At 46.2% G+C, this 24,520-nt stretch overlaps 1 protein-coding gene across 1 annotated transcript; it reads left to right on the top strand.

Annotated features, from left to right (window-relative positions):
- The first annotated feature begins 4,021 nt into the window (after positions 1-4,021).
- On the top strand, positions 4,022-21,257 carry THBS3 (thrombospondin 3). Its single transcript, XM_083374840.1, has 22 exons — positions 4,022-4,578; positions 5,071-5,327; positions 5,836-5,938; positions 6,412-6,438; positions 6,646-6,728; positions 7,890-7,941; positions 8,430-8,578; positions 9,486-9,626; positions 10,819-10,896; positions 11,302-11,454; positions 12,557-12,667; positions 13,348-13,455; positions 13,865-14,024; positions 14,127-14,245; positions 14,693-14,745; positions 15,785-15,978; positions 16,784-16,962; positions 17,073-17,121; positions 17,206-17,402; positions 18,219-18,391; positions 19,836-19,975; positions 20,745-21,257. The coding sequence occupies exons 1-22, from the start codon at positions 4,407-4,409 to the stop codon at positions 20,798-20,800; spliced, it is 2,754 nt and encodes a 917-aa protein (XP_083230966.1). The 5' UTR covers positions 4,022-4,406; the 3' UTR covers positions 20,801-21,257.
- Positions 21,258-24,520: the final 3,263 nt, after the last annotated feature.

Here is a 24,520-nt window from a genome sequence, read left to right as displayed (position 1 = left end):
TTCCGGCCAGTTGCAAATCCAGATGAGGGTTTGGTGGCTGGGCGGGGGGGGGGGGGGGAGGCTACCCAGCCAGCTGCATGGAGAAGGGGGCGGGGGTGGGGAGCACTACGGCAGCTGGCAAAAAGCTGTGTTGTCCCTTTGCAAAAAGCGAAGGAAGAACTCCCCATCTCAGATCTGGAGTGGCTTGCAATTCTTTCTTTCTTTCTTTCTTTCTTTCTTTCTTTCTTTCTTTCTTTCTTTCTTTCTTTTTCTTTCTTTCTCTTTCCCTTCCTTTTTCTTTCCTCTTTTTCTTCTTTCTCTTTTCTTGTTTTTTTTTCTTTTCCTTCCTTCCTTCCTTCCTTCTTGCTCTTCCTTCCTTCCTTTTTCTTTCTTTTCCTTCCTTCCTTCCTTCTTGCTTTCTTTCTTTCTCTCTTTCTTTCTCTTTCCCTTCCTTCTTTCCTTTTTCTTCTTTCTCTTTTCTTGTTTTTTTTCCTTCCTTCCTTCCTTCCTTTTTCTCTTTCTTTTCTTTCCTTCCTTCTTGCTCTTCTTTCTTTCTTCTTTCTTTCCTTCCTTCTTGCTTTTCTTTCTTTCTTTCTTTCTTTCTTTCTTTCTTTCTTTCTTTCTTTCTTTCTTTCTTTCTTTCTTTCTTTCTTTCTTTCTTTCTTTCTTTCTTTCTTTCTTTCTTTCTTTGTAAAAACGTCGTAAACCGTGGCAAAAATCACTTAAGAAATGTTTCTCTTCCCAACCGGTTTGTGCTGAGCAAAGCGGGGGGGGGGGGGGGGGAGGTTGTCCTTCTTGGAGAATCTTCCAAGACTTTGGAGGGGGGGGCATCTTAAATATTTTGGCAAATGGGGGAGGCTTGGAAAGCGAACCCCAAAACGGCTGTAAGGAGATTTTCTTGTAGGAAAGTTTTGTTTGTTTTTTTTAAAAAAAAGCAGAACATCATTGCCCTGTTTTAAAATCAGGGCATTTATTCAAGGGGGCCTTTTGGGGGGGGAGAGGGAGGGAAGGAAGAGGGGAGGATTTGTAGCCAAGGAGGGGGGAGCAAGGGGGGGGAAAAACACCACCCTCCAATTCTTGAATTGTACCAAGAAAACAATGAGGTCATATTGGAAAATGAACGAAGGGCCAAGACTGGGATGGAGGGAGGGGCAGCTCCACTGACCTATTGGAAGAGGGGGGGGATGACGGGGGGGGGGGGAGAAACAGAAGTCTCAAACACCCACCCCCCCCAAGGTTGTTTTGAATAAAATGCAGAGTTTGGCCTGCTGGTCAGCAGGCTACATCCCCCTCCCTTAGCAGGGGTAGACTACTCCTAAAAGGGGAGGCTCCATTCTCTGGCTGGCTTGGGGGAATTGACTCACCCTGTCCCCATCGGGTTCAAGCTGCCATTCCACTCCAGCAGAGAGAGAGAGAGAGAGAGAGAGAGAAAGAGAGAGAGAGACAGACAGACAGACACAGACACACACACACACACACACACACACACACACACACACTCCTCCCTGCTCTGCCTTCCTGCCTGGCCGAAAGGTTGCTTTTATCAAAAGCCCCCCCACCCTCCCCCTCCCCAGGCTGACTGCCCCTGCCTAGGGAGGCTCTGCTTCTCCACCTCCAGAACGGGGGTGCCCCACACACACACACACACACCCGGAAAAAAAAAACCCAGGAGGAAACTGAGGCAGCTGCTCCATTGGGGGAGGGGGTCGCGAGAGGGGAGGAAGGGGGGGCTCCCTGCTGGCATTCTTCCCGGGAAGAGCCCCCCCTCCCGCCCGCCTCAGCTCAGCTCAAAGACGGGGAGACCCCTCCCCCGGGTCGGGGGAACCCCGATCCTCCCCCCCTTTTCCCCTGCCTTGCCAGCGCTTCCAGGCTGGGCTGGGCGAGGGGGGGGCGGGGGCCGCCCGCCCTGCCTCCCTCCGTCCCAGCCCGCGCCGCCCCTTCCTCGGGGGCCGCCGCGATGGAGCCGCGGGCGCCCTGCCTCCGCCGGGGGAGACCCCTGCCCGCCGCCCCCCTCCTCCTCCTCCTCCTCCTCCTCCTCCTGCTTGGGGGGGCCGCCCCCCACGCCGCCCGGCGCCAGCTGCAAGGTAAGGGGGGCCGCCGGCGCCCGGGGGCGCCCGCTTGCAAAGCCCGCCGGCGGGGAGGCTGGAGGGGGGCGGGGGAAGAGAAGGCCGGCTCCCCGGGGTCCCCCTTCGGCTCGGGCTGGGACGCCAGACCCCCCCGCGCCCCTCGGTGGGCTCCGGGATGGGGGGAGGGGGGGAAGGAAGGCGCCGCCCCCATCTCGCAGGCGGGAAGACTGAGGCCGCCGCAGAGACCCCCGCCCGGTGCTTTGCAAGAGCGTGGACCGAGCGGGGGCGTCGGGGGGAGGAGGGAGGGGGGGGCGAAGGAATAATCGGGGAAGGGTCTGCCTTGAACCAAGCGAGGCAGTGAAAGGCGCGGGGGCGTCTGCACGTTCAGTCGTCCTCGTCCTCCTCTTTTTCTCCTTTCTTTCTTTTTCTCTTCCTGCCTTCCCTTTCTCCCTCTCTCTTTCTCCTTCCTTCCTTCCTTCCTTCCTTCCTTTTCTCTCTCCTTCTTTCTCCTCCCTCCCTTTCTTCCTTCCATCTCTCTCTCTCTTTCTCTTTCTCTTCCTTTCCTTCCTTCCTTCCTTTTCTCTCTCCTTCTTTCTCCTCCCTCCCTTTCTTCCTTCCATCTCTCTCTCTCTTTCTCTTTCTCTTCCTTTCCTTCCTTCCTTCCTTTTCTCTCTCCTTCTTTCTCCTCCCTCCCTTTCTTCCTTCCATCTCTCTCTCTCTTTCTCTTTCTCTTCCTTTCCTTCCTTCCTTTTCTCTCTCCCTCTTTCTCCTCCCTCCCTTTCTTTCTTCCATCTCTTCTTCCTTCCTTCCTTCCTTCCTTCCTTCCTTCCTTCCTTTTCTCTCTCCTTCTTTCTCCTCCCTCCCTTTCTTCCTTCCATCTCTCTCTCTCTTTCTCTTCCTTTCCTTCCTTCCTCTTCTCTCTCCCTCTTTCTCCTCCCTCCCTTTCTTTCTTCCATCTCTTCTTCCTTCCTTCCTTCCTTCCTTCCTTCCTTCCTTCCTTCCTTCCTTTCCCCCTCCCTCTCTCTTTCTCCTCCCTCCCTCCCTTTCTTTCTTTCTTTCTTTCCTTCTCTTTCTTTTTCTTTCTTTCCTTCCTTCCTTTTCTCTCTCCTTCTTTCTCCTCCCTCCCTTTCTTTCTTCCATCTCTTTTTCCTTCCTTCCTTCCTTCCTTCCTTCCTTCCTTCCTTCCTTCCTTCCTTCCTTCCTTCCTTCCTTCCTTCCTTCCTTTCCCCCTCCCTCTCTCTTTCTCCTCCCTCCCTTCCTCCCTCCCATCTCTTTTCCTTCCTTCCCTCCTTCCTTCTCTCCCTCCCTCCCTCCCTGACACGGAGTCCCGACTTCAAGCTGCCCTGACCCCCCCCCCTTCCTCCCTCCTTGGATGGAGATGGGGTTTTCCTCCCGCAGCCTCCCCCCTCCCCCCCTGCCTGGGAGGTTCGAACCCGCAGATCAGATCCCTGGAGAGATCCCAGAGGGTCCCGTCTCTTTCAGCCGAGGCCTTGTGTCAAATCCATTCTCAGAAATAAACAGTCAAAGAGAACATCTCCATCCTTGCCCTACTTTGGGGCATCCCCTTGCCAAAGCCCCCCAATAAAATAAGGATATATTTTTTTTAAAAAACTGGTCAAGGAAAAGAAAGGGAAATCTATTTTGGTGGCATTTTAATACGGTAGCGATCGTGATTTTGCCAGGAAGCCGGACATAAAAGTTTTATTAGATTGTTTTTGGTTAAGTGACAGAGAGAGATGCTCACCCAAAAAATAAATGAATTTTCATGTCCAATTCATAGGATGCTCATTCAGGGCTCCCCCTAGTGGGGAGAAGTAAAACCGCACCTCATGTTAACTTCTGGCAGGAGAAACAGTTTTCCAGTACTTTAAAAAGGATATTTTAAAACTTCAGAGGCCCAGTTTTGCCATTTTTCCTCCAAGATTGTGCTCTTAAAATCCAGCCTCAGCCAGGGTGTTTCCTTTGTGGTACTTTGTGGCTGGGCTTGAATTTTCGAATTTTTCTCTTAAGAAAAAATAAGACTGTCCCTCCCAATAATTCAAGAAAATGTTTCTCTGGTATATATATCCTTCGAAGATGTGTTTGAATGCAAAAATTTGAGCTATTTATTTTTATTTTTTTATTTTAATTCCATTTATATCCCGCCCTTCTCCGAAGACTCAGGGCGGCTTACAAACTTAGCAGTATGTCCTTCAGTGGCAAGGATTCCAGACTGGGGGTGGTTTAGATGACCTCCAGGTTCACTTTCTTCTTCTAGACTTCACAAAAGCACTGGATAGCAAGCTTGACTCTCTTTGCAACTGACCTCATATTTGCTGTTCCCTAGTCATTGACCTCCTGACCGTTACCGAATCTCGACATATGACCAACGTTGCAAACAAAATCCGGGCGGAGGTGTTATCGGTCCACGACATGTACCTTTTATCGACTTTCCACCTGCCCCCCAAACAAGGTGGGGTCCTATTTGGCCTTTATTACAAGAAGGATAACAGCCGGTGGTTTGAAGTCTCCGTGGTTGGCAAGACGAATAAAGGTGAGAAGAAAGAAAGAGAGAACGAGAGAAAGAAAGAAAGAAAAGAAAAAAATAAGAGAGAAAGAAAAAGAAAGGAGGAAGGAAGGAAGGGAAAGAAAATAAGAAAGACAGAAAGAAAGAAAAAGAGGAAGGAAGAAATAAAGAAATAGGAAAGGAAAGAAAGTAGGACAGAAAGGAAGGAAGGAAGGAAGGAAGGAAGGAAGGAAATAGGAAGGAAGGGAAAGAAAGAAAGAGAAAGAAAGAAAGAAATAGGAAGGAAGAAATAGGAAGGAAGGGAAAGAAAGAAAGAAAGAAAGAAAGAAAGAAAAAGAAAGAAAGAAAGAAAGAAAGAAAGAAAGAAATAGGGAAGAAGGAAGGGAAAGAAAGTAAGAAAGAGGAAGAGGAAGGAAAGAAAAGAGAAAAAGAAAGAAAGAAAGAAAGAGAAAGAAAGGAAGGAAGGAAGGAAGAAAAAGATCTGCTATTAAATCCATCTCTTGCTCTCCCTGCCTGCAGTTCTCGTCCGATACTTACGAGCCGATGGGAAACTCCACTCGGTCAACCTGCAGAATTCCAACCTGTCCGACGGACGCAGCCACACGCTTCTCCTGCGGGTCAGTGGCCTGAAAGGCAGCAGCCTTTCCTTGGAGCTGTACGTGGACTGCAAGCTGCTGGACTCGAACACAGGGCTGCCCGAAATGGCCGCCATTGACCAGGAGAAAACCAAGCCCGTCGAAGTGAGAACCGGACAGAAAACCTACCTTCGCCTGCAGGTGAGCAGGCAACCCGTCGCGTTCCCACGTTCAGGGGGAGCCAAGTATACGCACACCTCCAAACTAGACTGTGTCCCATACTGTGGGTGTGTGTATACCCGGGCGTGTGCATAATTTATTTATTTATGGCTTAACAATGGGAATGTGCGGCTCAGGCGGAAAGCGAGGACTTCCCTGTACAAATCCAAACTGTGCGTAGAAAAGAAAAAGAAAAAAAAAAGATAAATTAAAACATCTCCTCCACGAAACCCAATTTTGTTTAAAATGAACTCTTCCGGCTTTTAATGCGCAGTCCCTGTAGGGATAAAGGAGCACGGGCTGTTCATTTAGCAACGGTTCGCTGTTACGACGGCGCAGCAAAATGGGACTGACCCTCAGCCGACACACCCGTATGTAGCCCCCCCCACCCCCCAGTCGACACCATTAGGATGTGTGTTGCTCTCCACCGAGGCCGCTGTCCCTTTCCTATTGTTTTATAAAATGTAAATATATGTTTCCTATATTTTAGGGCGTTGTGGAATCGCTCAAACTCATCCTCGGGGGGTCCCTAAGCCGAGTGGGGGCTCTGAGCGAGTGTCCGTTTCAGGAGGACGAATCCATGGAGAACACGGGTGAGTGTCAATCAAAATACAACCCACCCACCCCCCAACATTCCTTGGTGTAGGATTTTACAAAACCCCACCATGCAACATTTAGTGACTGTTTGAAGTTGCAATGGAGCTGGGGGGGGAAAAGCAACTTAGGCCAAACTCAGTTCATAAATGTTTAAGAAGAGGCTGGACAGCCATTTGTCTGAAATGGGATAAGGTTTCATGCCTGGGCAGGGGTTGGACTAGATGACCTCCAAGGTCTGTTGTTGTTGTTGTTATTGATCATCACACAGGCAGATGTTCAGACTGGATTTGGCATTATTATTATTATTAGTAGTAATAGTATTATTATTATTATTACTATTATTATTTCTCAGTATCAGAACCCAGCTTCTAACGGTGCTCTTTTTGGCACTATTGTTTGATTATTATTATTTTAAAAAAAACTTTTTAAAATTTCTCTCTCTCTCTCTCTCTCTCTCTCTTTCCCCCAGTATCCAACGTGATCAATTCTCTCTTTGGTGAGTTCGAATCCTGACCTGCTGTTCCGTAATCCCCCCCTCCTCCGTTTCCCCTTTGAGTGCTGGATTAAGCGACGGGTGAGGGGGAGACCCCCCCCCAATCTATGGGGCAGTGCCAACCCAGAAAGCCTCATGAGCTAGGGGAGAATGTGGTCGAAAAACAGAATTAAGCAGAGTTTCGCTTCGTTTTGTTTTTTTATGCGGCAGGTGAGCAAACCAAGGCTCTTGTAAGGCAGCTGACCCTTTTCAACCAAATTCTGATGGAGCTTCAAGAAGATGTGAGAGATCAGGTAGAGCCACTTTCGACAGTGGAAGCTTTTGTCCACCCAAACCTAACCAATTTTGGGGAAACTGTAGCCCACAAAGTTATCTTGACTATTTAAGGGAAATTAAAACTGAAATAAGAATGAAATAAGATCCGGGTATTGATTTATCGCCATGGCCTTAATTGTAAACCGGCCTGGGACACAGGAAAGAGGTTAAAAAATGTATGTTTTATAAAGATAAGATAAGATGCGATCAGGCGATTAAAACAAAAAATACATACCTGGCTAGAAAAGGTGCGAAGACAATTTTAAATTGGAATTATGGGATGTATTCTATCACGGGCTGGGAAGACGGCTTAGAGATTAGGCGTTTAATACGTATTATTGAGTGGAGCAAGTGGACCCAAGCAACACGTTCGCTGAGCACGTGTGAATTGTAAAAATAGAAAACTAATAAAATGTTATATTTTTAAAAGAGAGAGAGAGAGAGAGAGATCAGGTACAGCTGAGTGGTTTAAGAAGGCTAGTCACTTTTTCCCAGGGCTGTTGTGACTTTGAAACGGTCATTAAAGAAACAGTCATAAGTCGAGGACTACCTGTTAAGTGGAGGCTTTGCACACTCTGGCAAGTTTTGTCTGTTCTTCTAAGACATCCCTACTATTTTATTTTATTTATTTATTTATTTTTAGTTTTAAGTTTTTATTATTATTATTTTAAATACAAATTCAACAGGGCTTATTCAAGAAACACGTCGTCTGAGTTAGGGCAGACATGTGTTAAAGCAAAGAAACATTGGACAAAAATACATACTTGGCTAGAAAAGATGATAATAAACCTATTTTGTTTTTTAATTAGGTATAATGCCAGAAAAGCTTGATCGACAAAGGACATATTTGAATTTGCATGTGATAACAGCAGCGAGATTTGCATTTGCCCAATACTGGGAAAATGAAGAAATACCACCGGAGGAAGAAATAATTAAAAAAAATAATACTAGGCTGTGCAGAAATGGGCAGATTCACTTTAAGATTGAAAGAAAAAGCAGAAAAGGAATATTTTCAAACTCGGGATTTATTTTACTGACGGTTGGCAAAACGAATTAGGAATTTAATTTGCATTAGTGAATGAAGGATCCCTACTATTTTTCACACGTCTAATAAAATATTGTTATGTTTTTCTTCGCAGGTGAAGGAAATGTCTTTAATACGCAACACCATTATGGAATGTCAGGTGTGCGGTGAGTTACACAAAACACGGAGACCTTTGCCGGAAGTGAATTTTGCTACAATAATGTCCTTAAAATTCATTTTCCACCCCCACTTGCAACGGTGCCGAAAGAAGAAGGGTTTAACGGCCAATCCTTGAAATTTGATGAGAGTTTCTGAGACGTGATTTTAATCTGTCGTGTATTATTTTAGTTTAGGATGTTTTTTTACTGGATATTCCTTCAGTGTTTTGAACTTGTTCTGGTCTCTGGTCTTTGGGCTGCAATAAACTTGACTAGTGACTGAAGTTTGAACGGCTCTGAAAAAGGGGACTTATGACGCTTTTTCACACACCACGACCGTCGCGGCATCCCCAGGGTCACGCGATCAAAATTCAGACCCTTGGGAAAAGTTTGGGAAGCCCTGGCTTGAAGGCTTGTTGAGGACTAGAAACTTGCCAGTTTGTCAGTGTGTTTCATTGTTCTGAAATATGAATGAATTGAAACCTCCCTTCCGACAGGGTTTCATGAACACCGATCCCGCTGTAATCCGAATCCGTGTTTCGCCGGTGTGGATTGTATGGAGACCTACGAATACCCGGGATATCGTTGTGGGCCGTGTCCTACTGGTTTTGAAGGCAATGGCACCCATTGTGCAGATGTCAACGAGGTAAAGACTTTTGGGCTCACAGGATTATATAGTATGTAGTATATAGTATAGATATAGTGTGTGTGTATGTGTGTGTGTGTGTGTGTGTACACACACACACACTAATATATATATATATATATATATATTATATATATATATATATATATATATATATATATATATATATATATATATATATATATATATATATATATAAAATACTATACTATACAATATAGTATATTTATTATACGGTACTATATGCTATGCTATACTATACTATATATATATAATTTTTAATTCCATTTATATCCCGCCCTTCTCTGAAGACTCAGGGCGGCTTACAAACTTAGCAGTAGTAAGTTCTATTCTATGTATATGTAAGTAGTAAGTTCTATTCTATGTATATGCCTGCTTATTAGGGTTTTCACACACACACACTCCAAGTGGCATTATTACAAAGTCAGCTTATTGCCCCCCACAATCTGGGTCCTCATTTTACCTACCTGGGAAGGATGGAAGGCTGAGTCAACCTTGAGCCTGGTGGGACTCGAACCTGCACTAATTGCAGGCAGCTGGTGTTACTTAAGGAGGCATTAGCCCACTGTTCCACCAAGGCTCTATACTATATACTATATTCGTTTAAGAACCGGGTTACTGACTTAGCCAAGATGGGTGATTCGCTTAAAAACCGTGGCGTGAAAGTTCGTAAAAAAATGGAGCAAATTTCATCCAACAACCGTCTCACTTAGCGACAGAAATTTTTCACTTGATTGTGGTCATAAGTCAAAGATATAGTGAAGAGATGATGGTGTCGATAAATAGATTTCCAGATGGCTGGTGTTTTTTTAGGCGACGTGGTATTTTTATCAAATAGAGATGGGAAAGATGTCTCCTTCTTTTCATGTTCTCCACCCGATTGCAGTGCTTCTTTGCAAATCCGTGTTTTCCCGGGTCCAAGTGTCTTAACATCGCGCCCGGCTTTCGTTGTGAGCCGTGCCCGCCTGGCTACAAGGGGAATCTCGTCACCGGAGTGGGGGCCGATTACGCCAAAGCCAGCAAACAGGTGGGCGACTTAAAAGTTTACAGATGTTTATTTTACTGGATTTGGTGACAGCTTTGTTCCTTAGGCCACCCGTCTTGTAAATTCTCAGGATTCTTTTTTTTCCCCCGCCATGTATATGTATACATCTGAAGTAGACTGTGTTGTTTCTCTGCATCATATATGTGTGTGTATGTGGGTAAATGCATAATTTTTTTTGTGATGTTTATGTAGTGTATATGGGAGGTGGTTCCCCTTTGAGAGCTGAATGCAATGAAATTTTAATGTATGCTTATTAGGGTACATTTAAAGTGACAATAAAATTTTCTATTCTGTTCCAAAGGAGGATCAAGACCTTACTCAACCTAAAAATTATAGACCTATATCGCTTTTAAATACAGATTATAAGATTTTTGCTAAAGTATTGGCCAATAGATTAATGCAAGTTTTGAAACAAATGATTCATAGTGATCAATCGGGATTTATAGAAGAATGGGTGCTTAAAGTTTCGAATCTTGCAGAAATGTCTAAGATTTCTGCTTATTTGAAAAATCATTCACAGGAAAGATATATTTCAGTTTGGAGGAGATGGATAGATTATATTCAGAACAAATATGGGACTAAAAAGTTCCATTTAGCTTATGAGTAGATCTTAGTGGGATATTGTATTGGTACTTTGTTTGTAGTTATGTTAAAGGGGAGTTAAAGCACATTATGAATTTGGTTAATTGTATATTGTGCATAATTTTTATTTAGAATATGATTATTGTAACTATAATCCTGTACTTAGCTCTGGGAAGTGGGGGGAGGAAGTGGGTGGGTTTGGGGTGGGAGGGATTTGGGGATATATTGTAAAATTTTGTTTTTGTAAAACTCTTTAATAAAAAAAATCTATTCTTTTCTATTCATTTTCTAGTCTGTTCTATTCTATTCTATTCTATTCTATTCTATTCTATTCTATTCTATTCTATTCATTATCTATTCTATTCTACTCTATTCTATTCTATTCTATTCTATTCATTATCTATTCTATTCTACTCTATTTATATTCTATTCTATTCTACTCTATTCTATTCTTCCATCTGAAACCACAACCCTTTGAGGTAGAACACATCAAGAAAGAGAAGCAGTGGAGATTCCAGAATAGTGCAACACGAAGATTACCTGCCTTCCCCTCTCCAAGCCTAGCTGTCTAACTGATCTCTGGTTTCCCCAGATTTGCACGGACGTTGATGAATGCAACGACGGGAACAACGGAGGTTGCGATCCCAACGCAATTTGCACCAACACAGTGGTGAGTGGCTCAGTCCAGGAAGGCAGGGAGGGGGCTAAACAAATGCAGGGGGTCCAGGAAGGAGAAACATTTGCACAATTGCAATCTGACACCGCCATGATAATGTTCAGTTTGATGCAGAAAAAAGGGGGGGACCCGGGGTCTTCAAGTAGCTTGTACCAAATGTAAAAATGAGAGTTAAAGGCTGTAATGTAAACATTATCACCATCTAGACTTAAGAACGGGACAATTATGATTTTTCTAATTAAAAAAGTACGCACTCCAAATGCATCTTTAAAATCACTTTGTGATCTTTTTAACAGCCTGACAAGGTAGGCCAGTTTCCTGAAGCCCATAATGTTTCGGCAGGTTTGGTTCTCCCTCATTTCACTGGCATCCCCTCCCTCCCTTTTTTTTCCCCCTTAGGGGTCTTTCAAGTGTGGCCCGTGCAAATCCGGTTTTGTGGAGAAGGAGCCGGGCAGTTGTACCCCCCAGAAGGCGTGCGAAAATCCAAGCCACAATCCTTGCGACGTCAACGGCTACTGCCTCTTTGAACGCAACGGTGATGTTTCCTGTTCGGTAAGACTTCTTTGCAATCTTTGCTGAGGTTTAGGTCAAGGCTGGTGGCTAAGTGGGAGGGGAAGGTAGACCACTCTGAACTGTGGAGGCTCCATTTAGCCGTTCGAGCCCTTTGGAAGGCAGAAGGAGTTGATGGGTTCTCTCCAGAGGTGCTGGCTTTCCCGGGAAAATCATTTTGTGATTTCAATCGGCACCCTTAATAAAAATCGTTTTGTGATTTTAATCGACACCCTTAATAAAAACTATTTTGTGCTTCCAATCTGCATCCTTAATAAAAATCATTTTGTGATTCCAATCGACACCCTTAATAAAAATCATTTTGTGATTCCAATTGACACCCTTCATAAAAATCCTTTTGTGATTCCAATCGACACCCTTAATAAAAATCATTTTGTGATTCCAATCGACACCCTTAATAAAAACTATTTTGTGCTTCCAATCTGCATCCTTAAAAAAAAAACCATTTTGTGATTTCAATCTGCACCCTTAATAAAAACTATTTTGTGCTTCCAATCGACACCCTTAATAAAAAAACATTTTGTGATTTTAATCTGCACCTTTAATAACATCATTTTGTGATTCCAATCGGCATCCTTAATAAAAACCATTTTGTGATTCCAATCGGCATCCTTAATAAAAATCGTCTTGTGATTTCAATCGGCATCCTTAATAAAAGTCATTTTGTGATTCCAATCAACATTTTTAATAAAAATCATTTTGTGATTTCAATCGACATCCTTAATAAAAATCATTTTGTGATTCCAATCGACATTTTTAATAAAAATCATTTTGTGATTCCAATCGACATTTTTAATAAAAATCATTTTGTGATTTCAATCGGCATCCTTAATAAAAGTCATTTTGTGATTCCAATCGACATTTTTAATAAAAATCATTTTGTGATTCCAATCGACATTTTTAATAAAAATCATTTTGTGATTTCAATCGACATCCTTAATAAAAATCATTTTGTGATTCCAATCGACATTTTTAATAAAAATCATTTTGTGATTCCAATCAACATTTTTAATAAAAATCATTTTGTGATTCCAATCGGCATCCTTAATGAAATGGCTGGATTCTTCCCCTCTGTCTCCTCTAGTGCAATGTGGGCTGGGCTGGCAACGGAAATGTGTGCGGGCGGGACACCGACATTGATGGCTATCCAGACGAGCCCTTGCCGTGCATTGACAACCACAAGCATTGTGCGCAGGTAAAACCGGGGAAAACTCGAAACATCAAACCAGGAAAGTCAATGGGGAAAGCTGGAATTGCTTAACAATCGCTGGATTCGTTTAAAAATTATGGCCAAAAAAAAAAAAAAGATCCAAAAATCTGCTGCTGGAATTGGGTATATCTAGTTTAATGAAGAGAAGGACTAGGGGTGTTCTAGTATTTGAGGGGCTGCCCCAAAGAAGAGGGAGTCAAGCTATTCTCCAAAGCACCAGAAGGCAGGACAATCGCTGGATTTGTTTAAAAATTATGGCAAAAAAAAAATCCTAAAATCTGCTGCTGGAATTGGGTATATCTAGTTTAATGAAGAGAAGGACTAGGGGTGTTCTAGTATTTGAGGGGCTGCCCCAAAGAAGAGGCAGTCAAGCTATTCTCCAAAGTGCTTGAAGGCAGAAGCAACAGATGGAAACTAATCAAGGAGAGAAGCAACCTGGAATTAAGGAGGAATTTCCTGACAGTGAGAACAATTAACCAGTGGAACAACCTGCCACCAGAAGTGGTGAATGCTCCAACACTGGAAGTTTTAAAGTTTTAAAGTTTCTGTATGAAATGATATAGGGTTTCCTGCCTGGAGACCTCCATGGTCCCTTCCAACTTTGAAATTCTGTTAAACGATGGAACTCAAGGAGGAGTTAGTATTTTGTCCCTTTTTTTTTTTAGGACAATTGCCGGTTGACCCCTAACTCAGGACAGGAAGATGCCGATAATGATGGCATTGGAGATCAGTGTGATGATGACGCAGATGGAGATGGGATCAAGAACGTGGAGGTACCCCCAAGCCTGGTGTCCACTATCAGCCTCATACACTGGATGCAAAAACCAGCCTGGGCAACTTTAAGACTGACGGACTTCAACTCCCAGAATCCCCTAGTCTTCAAGTTGCCAAGGTTGGAGACCCCTGGCCTACCCATGCGACAGGGCAGCCCACAGCCTACAAAGCACCCTTCGCTCACACGGATTGTCAAGTTCCTGTGATTCCAGAGGGCAAAATCCAGGAAAGATACCACAGCCGACGTCAAATGAGACGGTTGAATTCTGGAGCCTTTTCAGATTTCCCCCCCCCACACACACACACAACACTTTTCCCCCCCTTATTCTACAGGATAATTGTCGTCTTCTCCCCAACAAAGACCAGCAAAACTCACACACACTTTTTTTCCCCCTCCTTATTCTACAGGATAATTGTCGTCTTCTCCCCAACAAAGACCAGCAAAACTCGGACACTGATTCGTTTGGGGATGCTTGTGACAATTGCCCCAATGTTCCCAACAACGATCAAAAGGACACCGACCACAATGGAGAAGGCGATGCGTGTGACAACGACATCGATGGGGATGGTAGGAAAGAACCTGGGGTTTTAGTCGGATTCTCGAGCTGGATGTTAACGTAGGGAAGCTGAAGAGCAAAAAGCTTTGCTAACTCCTGTTCTTTCTCTCTAGGGATTCCCAACGGGCTGGACAATTGTCCGAAGGTACCCAACCCCCTGCAGACTGACCGCGATGAAGATGGCGTTGGGGACGCTTGCGACAGCTGTCCAGAACTAAGCAACCCAACCCAGGTTTGAGCCTCCGGGAAGCTGGAGTTACGAGAAGTGTAGACCGATATTTATCTTGAGCTTGGGGGATTTAGGATGTTGTAATTCCCGAGTGCCGCGTAACAGAGTGAGCGCCTGTTACTCGCCCCAGCTTCTGCCAACCTAGCAGTTCGAAAGCACGTAAAAAATGCAAGTAGAAAAATAGGGACCACTCCGGTGGGAAGGTAACAGCGTTCCGTGCGCCATTGGCGTCTAGTCATGCCGGCCACATGACCACGGAGACGTCCTCGGACAAGCGCTGGCTCTTCGGCTTTGAAACGGAGATGAGCACCGGCCCCTAGAGTCGGAAACGACTAGCACGCATGTGCGGGGGAACCTTTACCTTTTTTAATTCCATAAAACCTGGGGAGCCTTAAATGCTCACACATTCTAAATGCTTGCTTGTTCACCTGACATCCTGGTCTCTTTCAGACAGACATGGACAGCGATCTGGTGGGAGATGCGTGCGACACAAATGAGGACAGGTAACATCAAGCAAAACTTCCGATGCTTGTTAATCCTGGCTTAAAAGAGGACTCTGTCCTTTCCCAATGAAAAGCTGCAACAAAACTAGGTTTGAGGGGGGGGGGGGTTTGTGTAACAATTTCTATGGCCTATAAGCCAGCATTTAACTGGAAACCTTAACTTGTTTTCGGAAAGCTGGAAGACCAAACACCGCGGCTTGGAAAGATTTGAAAGGGATTAGTGAGGCAAAGGTTAAACGGAGAGGGGGTGAATGCTCTCAAGTCTTCATCAAGGAGCATGGGATTTGTAGTCCCAAACCACTGCGGGACATCAGGCTGCCACTGTGGCTCTTGAGACAGAGGTCATAAAAATATTTATCCTATTTGCCATGTTGTGATATATAAATTAAGGTCCTTTCCCCCCCCCCAAGATTTGGTGCTTGGGTGGTCAATTCCGAATCAGTTTCAAATTCCTTTCTAGTCAATTTCATACCAGGAAAATTAGCTTCAAGAAGGGGAATGAAGCTGCTATCATCCTGCTGAAAATCTGCCCTAAACAATTGCAATTACTGGGAAACGATTACTGCTGGGAGAGAAATTGTACAGCTGGTCCTTGACTTACAACAGTTCTTTTAGGTTACAACGGCACTAAAAAAAAAAAAAGACTTGGGACCATTTTTCACCCTTACGACCGTTGCAGCATCACTTGGGAACTGGCTCGTATTTATGACACTTGCAGTGTCCTGTGATCACACAATCCCCTTTTGCGACCTTGTGACAAGCGTAGTCCACGGGGAAGCCAGATCCACTTCCCCACCGTGCGCCCGCCTTCACATTTGCAGTGATTCGTTTAACAATGGAGGCAGGGAAGGTTGTGAAAACAGGGCCAAGCTCGCTTCGCCCAGGTCTCGCTCAGTAACCAAAATGTGGGGCTCCATTTTGGTCCTTTGTTGAGGTATACCTGTATATATTGTATATTTGGGGACATTTTTTTTCCTCATTGGGACGGATGACATAACCTTGTTTTCACTTTACACCCTTTCCCTCTCGTCTCCACCAGGGACGGCGATGGTCACCAAGACACGAAAGACAATTGCGCGGAAATTCCCAACAGCTCGCAGCTGGATTCGGATAATGACGGGCAAGGCGATGATTGCGATAACGACGATGACAATGACGGGATCCCTGACTATCTGCCTCCGGGCCCCGACAACTGCCGCTTGATTGCTAATCCTAACCAGAAGGACCTGGATGGTAACTGTCTTTGCGGGAAGGAAAGAGATCTTAAAACTTTTCCCAGAGAGCTGTTGGTTGTGTGCATGATCCCCTTCCTGAAATGGTACAGGTAGTCCTCAACTTATGGCCACAATTGTTGCTATGCGGGGCAGTTGTTCCGTGAGTTTTTGCTCCATTTTTACGACCTTTCTTGCCCCCTTTGTTAAGTGAAGGCCTGCAATTGTTACCGGTACGTTAGCGACACGGTTGTTGAGTAAATATGGCTTCCCCCCATTGACTTTGCTCGTCAGAAAGTCGCAAAAGGGGATCGTGTGATCCCAGGACACGGTTGCGTCATAAATGAGAGGGAAGGAAGTTTGGAGATCCTCTAGTCCAGCCCCCTGTTCAGCCAGGAAACACTATCCCACAAGACCCACAAGACACTATCCCACTGCAGCTGTCATAAATGTCAGTCAGTTGTCAAGCATCTGAATGTAAACTTTGTGACTCTGGGGATGCTGCAATTGTGGCAAACGTTAAAAAGGAGCCTACATCCTTTTTTTTTTTGGTGCCGTTGTCACTAAAAGAAACTCTGGATTACCTGTAACGTCTTCCCTTGATCGACTTTCACACGCACGGCCGTGTTTCCTGCTCGCCAAGTTCGCAGGGTTAAAAAAACGGGGGGTCTTTCCGGCTTGATAGAAGGAACCAACTTTGTGCAGAGCTAAATGAACGTGGGACATCGGAGAGAGCTCGACTTTGTTCGTGTCCAGCAGGCTTGTTTTACCTGAGTACTGCAACACCATTGGCTGACGAGTTCACACGTGTTTATTGACCTGTGTAGGCAACGGCGTGGGAGACGCCTGCGAGGAGGACTTTGACAACGACACGGTGGCCGATCCGATGGATGTGTGTCCGGAGAGTTCTGAAGTGACCCTGACTGACTTCCGGGCCTATCAGACGGTCATCTTGGATCCCGAGGGAGATGCTCAAATTGACCCCAACTGGGTGGTCCTCAACCAGGTACCAGGAGAAGAAAAATGGACGATCAGCCCAGCATCCGCCTAGCCATCAATTCTGAAGTGGCTGGGTTGTCCGCACATCCTTTCTGATTGTTGAATTCTAATTTTCAGGGCATGGAGATTGTCCAAACCATGAACAGCGATCCAGGCTTGGCTGTAGGTAAGCAGACCGAGGTTAAGTTGGTTTGCTTTGGGGGAAAGGCGCTTTCACGGTCTAGAACCTCGCACGGCGTATCTCACGCAGGATACACGGCGTTCAACGGGGTGGACTTCGAAGGCACTTTCCACGTCAACACCGTCACCGACGACGATTACGCCGGCTTCATCTTCGCCTACCAAGACAGCGCCAGTTTTTACGTGGTCATGTGGAAACAAACCGAACAGACTTACTGGCAAGCCACGCCCTTCCGGGCCGTGGCTGAGCCCAGCCTGCAGCTCAAGGTAAGTGATATTCCCCCAGATTGGCACGAGAGGGGGTAACCCAAAGGTCATCTAGCCTTACCCGCTCCCAGAAAGAATCAATCTCTCTCTCTCTCTCTCTCTCTCTCTCTCTCTCTCTCTCTTTCTCCCTCTCCCTCTCTCTCTCTGTCTCTCTCTTTATCTCTCTCTCTCTCTCTCTCTCTCTCTCTCTGTCTGTCTCTCTGTCTCTCTCTCTCTCTCTGTCTCTCTTTCTCTCTCTCTCTCTCTCTCTTTCTCTCTCTCTCTCTGTCTCTCTTTCTCTCTCTCTCTCTCTCTCTCTCTGTCTCTCTCTCTCTGTCTCTCTTTCTCTCTCTCTCTCTCTCTCTCTCTTTCTCCCTCTCCCTCTCTCTCTCTGTCTCTCTCTTTATCTCTCTCTCTCTCTCTCTCTCTCTCTCTCTCTGTCTCTCTCTCTGTCTCTCTCTCTCTCTCTGTCTCTCTTTCTCTCTCTCTCTCTCTCTCTTTCTCTCTCTCTCTCTGTCTCTCTTTCTCTCTCTCTCTCTCTCTCTCTCTGTCTCTCTCTCTCTGTCTCTCTTTCTCTCTCTCTCTCTCTCTCTCTCTTTCTCTCTCTCTCTGCATGCGGGCCCTTTTGCTTCCAAACTCGAATGGGCAACTCTTTTTAATCCCTTTAAAAATCCCCTCGCCTTCCAGCCCAGACGAACCACCCCTTTTATAACCCAGTTCAAAGCTCAGCTCAATAGGGGCAGTCCTCAACTTACGACCCTGTATGAGACTAAAATGTCTGTCGCTAAGCGAGACGTCCGGTGAGCTTTGCCCTGTTGAATTTTCTCGTTTTGGCAGGCGGTGAAATCGGAAACGGGTCCCGGCGAATACCTCCGCAATGCCCTGTGGCACACGGGCCACACGCCCGGCCACGTCAAGCTGCTCTGGAAGGATCCTCGCAACGTGGGATGGAAGGATAAAACCTCTTACCGCTGGCGCCTCTTACACAGACCTCAAGTGGGGTACATCCGGTGAGAAATTTGCAATCCCTGGCTTTATGGCAGCCCACACTGCACAGCAGGGTTGGTTTTTTCCCCCCCAGAAAAGAACAAATGCAAGATTTTTGTTTAGTGTCCCGCACAGACAAGTCTTACTGGGGTTTTCCAACCCACTGAAGGGCTAAATGTTCCTTCTGCCTCTAGAAAACAAACAAACCCCAATTTGTGGCTAAATGTTCCTTTTGCATGAAGAAAACCTCAATTCATGGCTAAATGTTCCTTCTACATCCAGAAAAACTCCCATTGGTGGCCAAAATATTCCTTCTGCATTCAAAAAAAAGCCCCAAATTGACGGCTAGGTACTTTCAATAAACCCTGGCTTATTCTGATGTAAGCAAAGCCAAGCAAAATTTACAGTAAAATGAAATAATTGCCCCCATCCCCACCCCCACCCCAATTTCTATTTTTTGAGAAGAAGCGCAGAAGCGGGAAGCCAGAGATACATCAAATATCCTCGCCGGCCGCTTCCAAGTTTTTCAACTTCCAGGCTGGCACCAAACTTCCCTTGTGTTCCCTCTTTAAGCCCAGGCTGGTCCCACCGACAATACTTTTGTGTGTGTGTGTGTGTGTGTGTGTGTGTGTGCACAAGAGCCTCTCCGTCTCTTTTTCTCACACCCACCCAGCCTTCGCTCCCTCCCACCCCTCCCTCTTCCCAAGCCTTCCCCCCCTCCAAACTCATCCACAGGGGCCCCCAGGGCATTGTCTAGTTGTCATAGCAATCCCATGCGCCGGGAATGCGCTAATGCGCCGGGCTCTCCAAAGCCGGACAATGCAGGAAAGGTCAGAGCAGGGCGGGCAAGCGAGGGGGGGGGGGAAGGAAGAATGAACAAGGCTGGGAATTTGAAAACCCCCACTCTTTCCCCCCCCCTTGCTTAGCAAGACCGTGGGGGGGAGGAGGGGGAAAGAGATGGGGAGGGGAGGAAAAGAAGCATTGAATTTCCCCCCCCCCCAAAAAAAAACCCAACAACCCTCCTTGAGAAAGCGCCCTGCAGTGTGTGTGGTTTTGGCTGTCCGTTTTCCAAAATGAAATGAAATAAAATTGATGCTGTGCTTGCACACCTCCTGATTTAGAAGTGAAATTAGTAGCCAGGCTCAAAATCTTGGTGGGTTTTTGTTTAGTTTGGGGTTTCTAACCCCAATTGGTGGCTATATGTTCCTTCTGCATCCCCCAAACCTCAATTAATGGCTAAGGATTCCTTCTGCATCCAGGAAAGCCCAGTTAATGGCTAAATATTCCTTCTGCATCCCCCAAAGCCCCAACTGATGGCTAAATATTCCTTCTGCATCCCCCCCAATTGATGGTTAAAGGTTGTTCCTTCAGCGTCGTGCCCTACACGGAAGCATCCTAAGTTTTGCCTTCCTTCCCGTTTCTGCTTCTCTCCCACCCACCCAACCCCTTGAACCCCCCCCTTCCCAGCGTGCTGCTCTACGAAGGACCTCAGCTGGTAGCCGACTCCGGGGTGGTTATCGACACGACCATGCGCGGTGGCCGCCTCGGCGTCTTCTGCTTTTCTCAGGAGAACATCATTTGGTCCAACCTGCAATATCGCTGCAACGGTGAGAAGGCCGCTCCGCGAAGCGCGAATCGTCCGTGGTGGCGGGGTGGACTAGATGACCTCGCAGGGACCTTCTGGCCCTTTCCTTCCAAGATCCTCTCTCGCACTGGGGTTGGACTGGATGAACTTGCGAGTCTTCTCCTTCCATTCCAGGATCCTGTCGAGTTAAGAGGGTTGGGAAGAGGGTTGGGCTAGATGACCTCTCGCTACCTTCCAGCCCTCGCACGCGAGACTTATTCCACTCTCAACCCTGAGAGATAGGATGGGCAAGTCTGGCTTTGGGCAACAGATCCCCAAATAGGGCACAAGTAGTCCTTGACTTAACAGCCATTCACTCAAAGTTACAACAGCCCTGAAGAAAGGGACTTATGACCATTTTTCAAACTTACGACCGCTGCAGCCTCCCCAGGGTCCCGTGATCGAAGTCCAGAAGTTTGGCAAACTGCTTCATATTTACAACGGTCGCAGCGTCCTGGGGTCACGTGACCCCCCCTTTCGTGACCTTCCGACAAGAAAATGTCAACGGGGGGGGGGGGGAGGCTGGATTCACTTTAACGACCGTTAAAGCTGCCAGTTTCACTTAACAACTGCAATGATTTACCAAACCAGGGCGGCAAGGAAGGTCGTAAAATGGGGCAGAGTTCCCTTCGCAAAAGGGTCACTCAGCAACCTAAATTGGGGGAGAGGGAGGGGGGGCTCCCTCGAGGTCGTAATTTGAGGACTGCCCCGTATAACGTCCGTATTTCTCTGCCTCTTTCTCCCCTCTTCAGATTCGGTCCCTGTCGACTTTGAACCGTACCGGCGGATTTCGCTAGAGCAGCCTTAAAAGCGTGAAAGATCACCCCAAAGGATTTCGAGTGGGTCTCTCACCCCCCCCACACACACACACAACCAAATCCACCCGTTGTCACACAATCCTATCCCAGATTGTCAAACCTGCAAAACTGGCCACCTTTGTGCGTGCTCACGAAACGTGGAGAAATCCCAAAGGCGCCGCGTAACACAACATTGGGATTCGCTAGGAATTTGATTGGGGTTTGTCCTTAGGGGGCAACGTCCATCCATCTCTTTTTTTTTTTAAAAAAAAATAACAATAATAATAACCTGCGCCTGTCGTGTTTTGGGGACCCGGGTGTGAATAAAACGAACTTTTAAGAGGTGGAATTAAAAGTTGCTCCGAAGGGGTCCCCTCTAGTAGAACTTGGGATTTCAAGACTTTCCCCCCCCCCCTCCGCTCAGGTCTGTGATTTTTAAGATGGAGATTTGTTTGCTAGCTCCCCTGTTTTTTATTTTATTTTATTTTATTTTATTATTTTATTTTATTTTATTTTATTATTTTATTATTTTATTTTATTTTATTTTATTTTATTTTATTTTATTTTATTTTATTTTATTTTATTTTATTTTATTTTATTTTATTCCATTTATATCCCGCCCTTCTCCGAAGACTCAGGGCGGCTTACAAGCTTAGCACTAGCCTTCATTCTATGTATATTTTATTTATTTTAATTCCATTTATATCCCGCCCTTCTCCAAAGACTCAGGGCGGCTTACAAGCTTAGCACTAGCCTTCATTCTATGTATATGCCTGCTTATTAGGGCTTTCACACACACACCCCAAGCGGCATTATTACAAAGTCAGCTTAATTGCCCCCAACAATCTGGGTCCTCATTTTACCTACCTGGGAAGGATGGAAGGCTGAGTCAACTCAAGGTTAACTCTTGATCCCCCAAAATGTTATTTGCTCACAAATCCATTTTTTTTTTGCTTCTCTTTTGTCAAAGAGGCTTAAGCTGTTTTGCTTCGACCAGCTGATGAATTAAGATCGAGAGATCGGAAGTGAAAATGCATTAGCAGTCCGTTTGCATTTCGCATCCGGGTGTGAATCCTATTTTTCTTTTTTTTTCCGTCTATGAAAAGAGTTTCTAAAGATCTGAGTTTCAAAATATCCGAGCTGAGATTGAGCGCCCCATGCTTTTAAATCTAGGGGGGGATCACAGGAAATCCTCCACTTACAACAGCTCATTTAGTGACCGGAGTCACCACAGCGCTGAAAAAAGGACCCTGGCAGCATCCCCCCCCCAAATCAAAATTGGGACACTTGGCAACTGACTCGTATTTATGACGGAGGCAGCGTCCCGCCCTGGAATCACGTGATCCCCTTTCGCAAACGTCCGACAAACCAAGTCAAGGGGGAAGCCGGATTCCTTTGCTGACTTAACACATGTAGTGATTCGCTTAAGAACGGGGTCAAGAAAGGTCGTAAAATGGGGCCAAACTCACTTAACAACCGTCTCACTTAGCAAATTTTGGGGTCATAAGTTGAGGACTACCAGTATAAGGGGAGTAAAACGGGGTCTGGGAAAACCACACACACACACACACAAAAAACAAATTCGGGTCCTGGGTAAGTTCTCGGACTTTGCTGACCCATCCCTTGATTTGACCTCAGCTCTCCAGCCGTGCAAAAAATTGGGACTGACGTAGCCTCCAGGTGGGAAGCGGGCTTCCAGGTGTGTGCGCCGCTCCGTCCAGGTGTGAATCCAGGACAGGGGGAGGCCAGGACAAGTGCAATATTAGTGGCGCAAGGAAACACAACATTGCACTCAGTCCCAACCCTGCCCCGAACCTGGAACCTGAGGCGCTGGGGAGTCTCGGATCGGTCGGGCGGCGGTGCCAACGTCTCGGCGGGGCGCGTCGCCAGAGTTCTGCGAGGTGAAAAAGTTGGCAAGGGTTACCTCCTGGGCCTTGAAGCCCACCCACACCTCCTTCCCTCAGAACTCCCCTCGGATTCCCCAGCTACCTCCCACCCGGCACCCGGGCGCTGGGAAGTTGGTTAAATAATTGCCCGCTTGGCCACCACACTCCCAAGTTGCTGTGGAGATGGGTGTCCCAGCAACGGTGCAATGAATGCCGCGCTCGGAGGCGGCAAGGAGTCTCGGGGAAGTGGCGGGTTGGGGGGGGGGGTGTTAGCCTTCTCATTCATGCCAGAAGGCCTACCAGGGTGGTGCCCACCTCCCCGGGGCCGAGCGGGCGATGCCCAGCGTTGCAAAACACCTGTTGTTTTAGATAGATAGATAGATAGATAGATAGATAGATAGATAGATAGATAGATAGATATAGATACGTAGATATAGATATATAGATATAGATATAGATATAGATATAGATATAGATATAGATATACACATACCATGGGCATTTGACACCTGTTGCAAAAAAACCCTCCCTGCTTGTTGTGGCTCTCCAAACGAGAAAAAGATAACCTCGGTTTTCTCCTCCTTTGCTGCGCAGGAGCCAAGATGGTTGGGAAAAGGGGGGTGGGTGGTTGACCCCCCCTCCCGCAACAGCCCAAATAAAGGGCAGCGCCCGTCTCTTTTCTAAAGTTGGCGATTTTGCTACTTGCTTTTTTTCTTTTTTCTTTTGAAGACTTGCCGATTGTCTTCTCCAGACACAGATGCTTTTTTTTCTTAGCTCATCTTCGGTCCAGCCCGGATTCTGATCAGGGTTCCCACGTACCGAACTCGGAGAAGGGGAGGCCAGCCACCTCCCTTGAGGAAGGCGCACACCGAAGTTGCCAGGGAAGGCTTGCCGGCAACAATACCCATGCTTTGACTCCGGAGTCCATTCAAGCAGAAAAATGTGTTCTCTTAAAAGGGCAATGCTCAAAGTTCTCCGGGACATAGAGCAGAGGACTAGAAGCATGCAAAGCAGGGTGGTGAACGGCCAGGAGGCCTCTGAGCATGCTGGTGGGCGTGCACATGTGAATTTGGGTGTGCAATTTCTTCTTTGGCCCAAGCTCAGCTGCCCAGATCATCATCATCATCATCATCATCATTATTACACCTCTGAGCATCCTCACTGCATCTGGCAGTCCCCCCACCCCCCGCGCCCAGGCTTTGGGTTTTGTGCATATTACATGCAGCGCTCAAGCAATCAAGCCATGCCGCATAATGGCACAACGACTCTGTGAAGTAGGCTGGTCGAAGAGGAAGGGAGCCTGCACGATTGAGGGGGGGGGGTAAGGGGGTGGCAGAAGCCGACTCCCTCCCCCCTACCCCAAATTCATCCCTTTCACCGCTTCTCCTTTCGTTTTATATCTTTCAGCGCCGTGTTCTCCACTGGAAATTTCATGCTATAAATGTGTTTTCAATAAATAAAAAAATAAAATTAACTATCTAAATAAAATTAACTAAATAAATAAATAAATATATAAATATAAATTACAAATTGCCCTGAAAAAAAAATGCTGGCTGGGGATTAGCCAGCAGATGGCACATCAACACTGTAAAATACGAATAAATCTGGCTGAATCCAGATTTCTTTTCTGAAATTTGCAGTGGGTTTTAACAGCGAGGGCGAGCACTCTGTGGCTGCTCAGGAGCACCCTCGCCACTTCATTTTTGTCTCTCTCCCTTGCGTCTTCCTTTCAAAGCGTGTACAATTATTTCAACCTCAAAAGCAAATTTTTACGGATCAGCGATGCGTCTGCACTGAACGGGAGTTGCGCGGAAGAAAATGCTCTAAAGATAAGCCAAAGAAGGC

The sequence above is a fragment of the Vipera ursinii genome, assembly GCF_947247035.1.
Source record: "Vipera ursinii genome assembly, chromosome: 15".
Classification (NCBI taxonomy): domain Eukaryota; kingdom Metazoa; phylum Chordata; class Lepidosauria; order Squamata; family Viperidae; genus Vipera; species Vipera ursinii.
The sequence above is the reverse complement of the archived record's forward strand: the minus strand, read 5'-3'. Positions and strand labels throughout refer to the sequence as shown.

Excerpts from the sequence above, each read along its gene's own strand:
- THBS3 (XM_083374840.1), top strand. The coding sequence starts at position 4,407 with ATGACCAACGTTGCAAACAAAATCCGGGCGGAGGTGTTATCGGTCCAC. Across the intron at positions 12,668-13,347 it reads ACCACAAGCATTGTGCGCAG|GACAATTGCCGGTTGACCCC; the intron begins GTAAAACCGGGG and ends TTTTTTTTTTAG. Across the intron at positions 14,025-14,126 it reads CAACGACATCGATGGGGATG|GGATTCCCAACGGGCTGGAC; the intron begins GTAGGAAAGAAC and ends CTTTCTCTCTAG.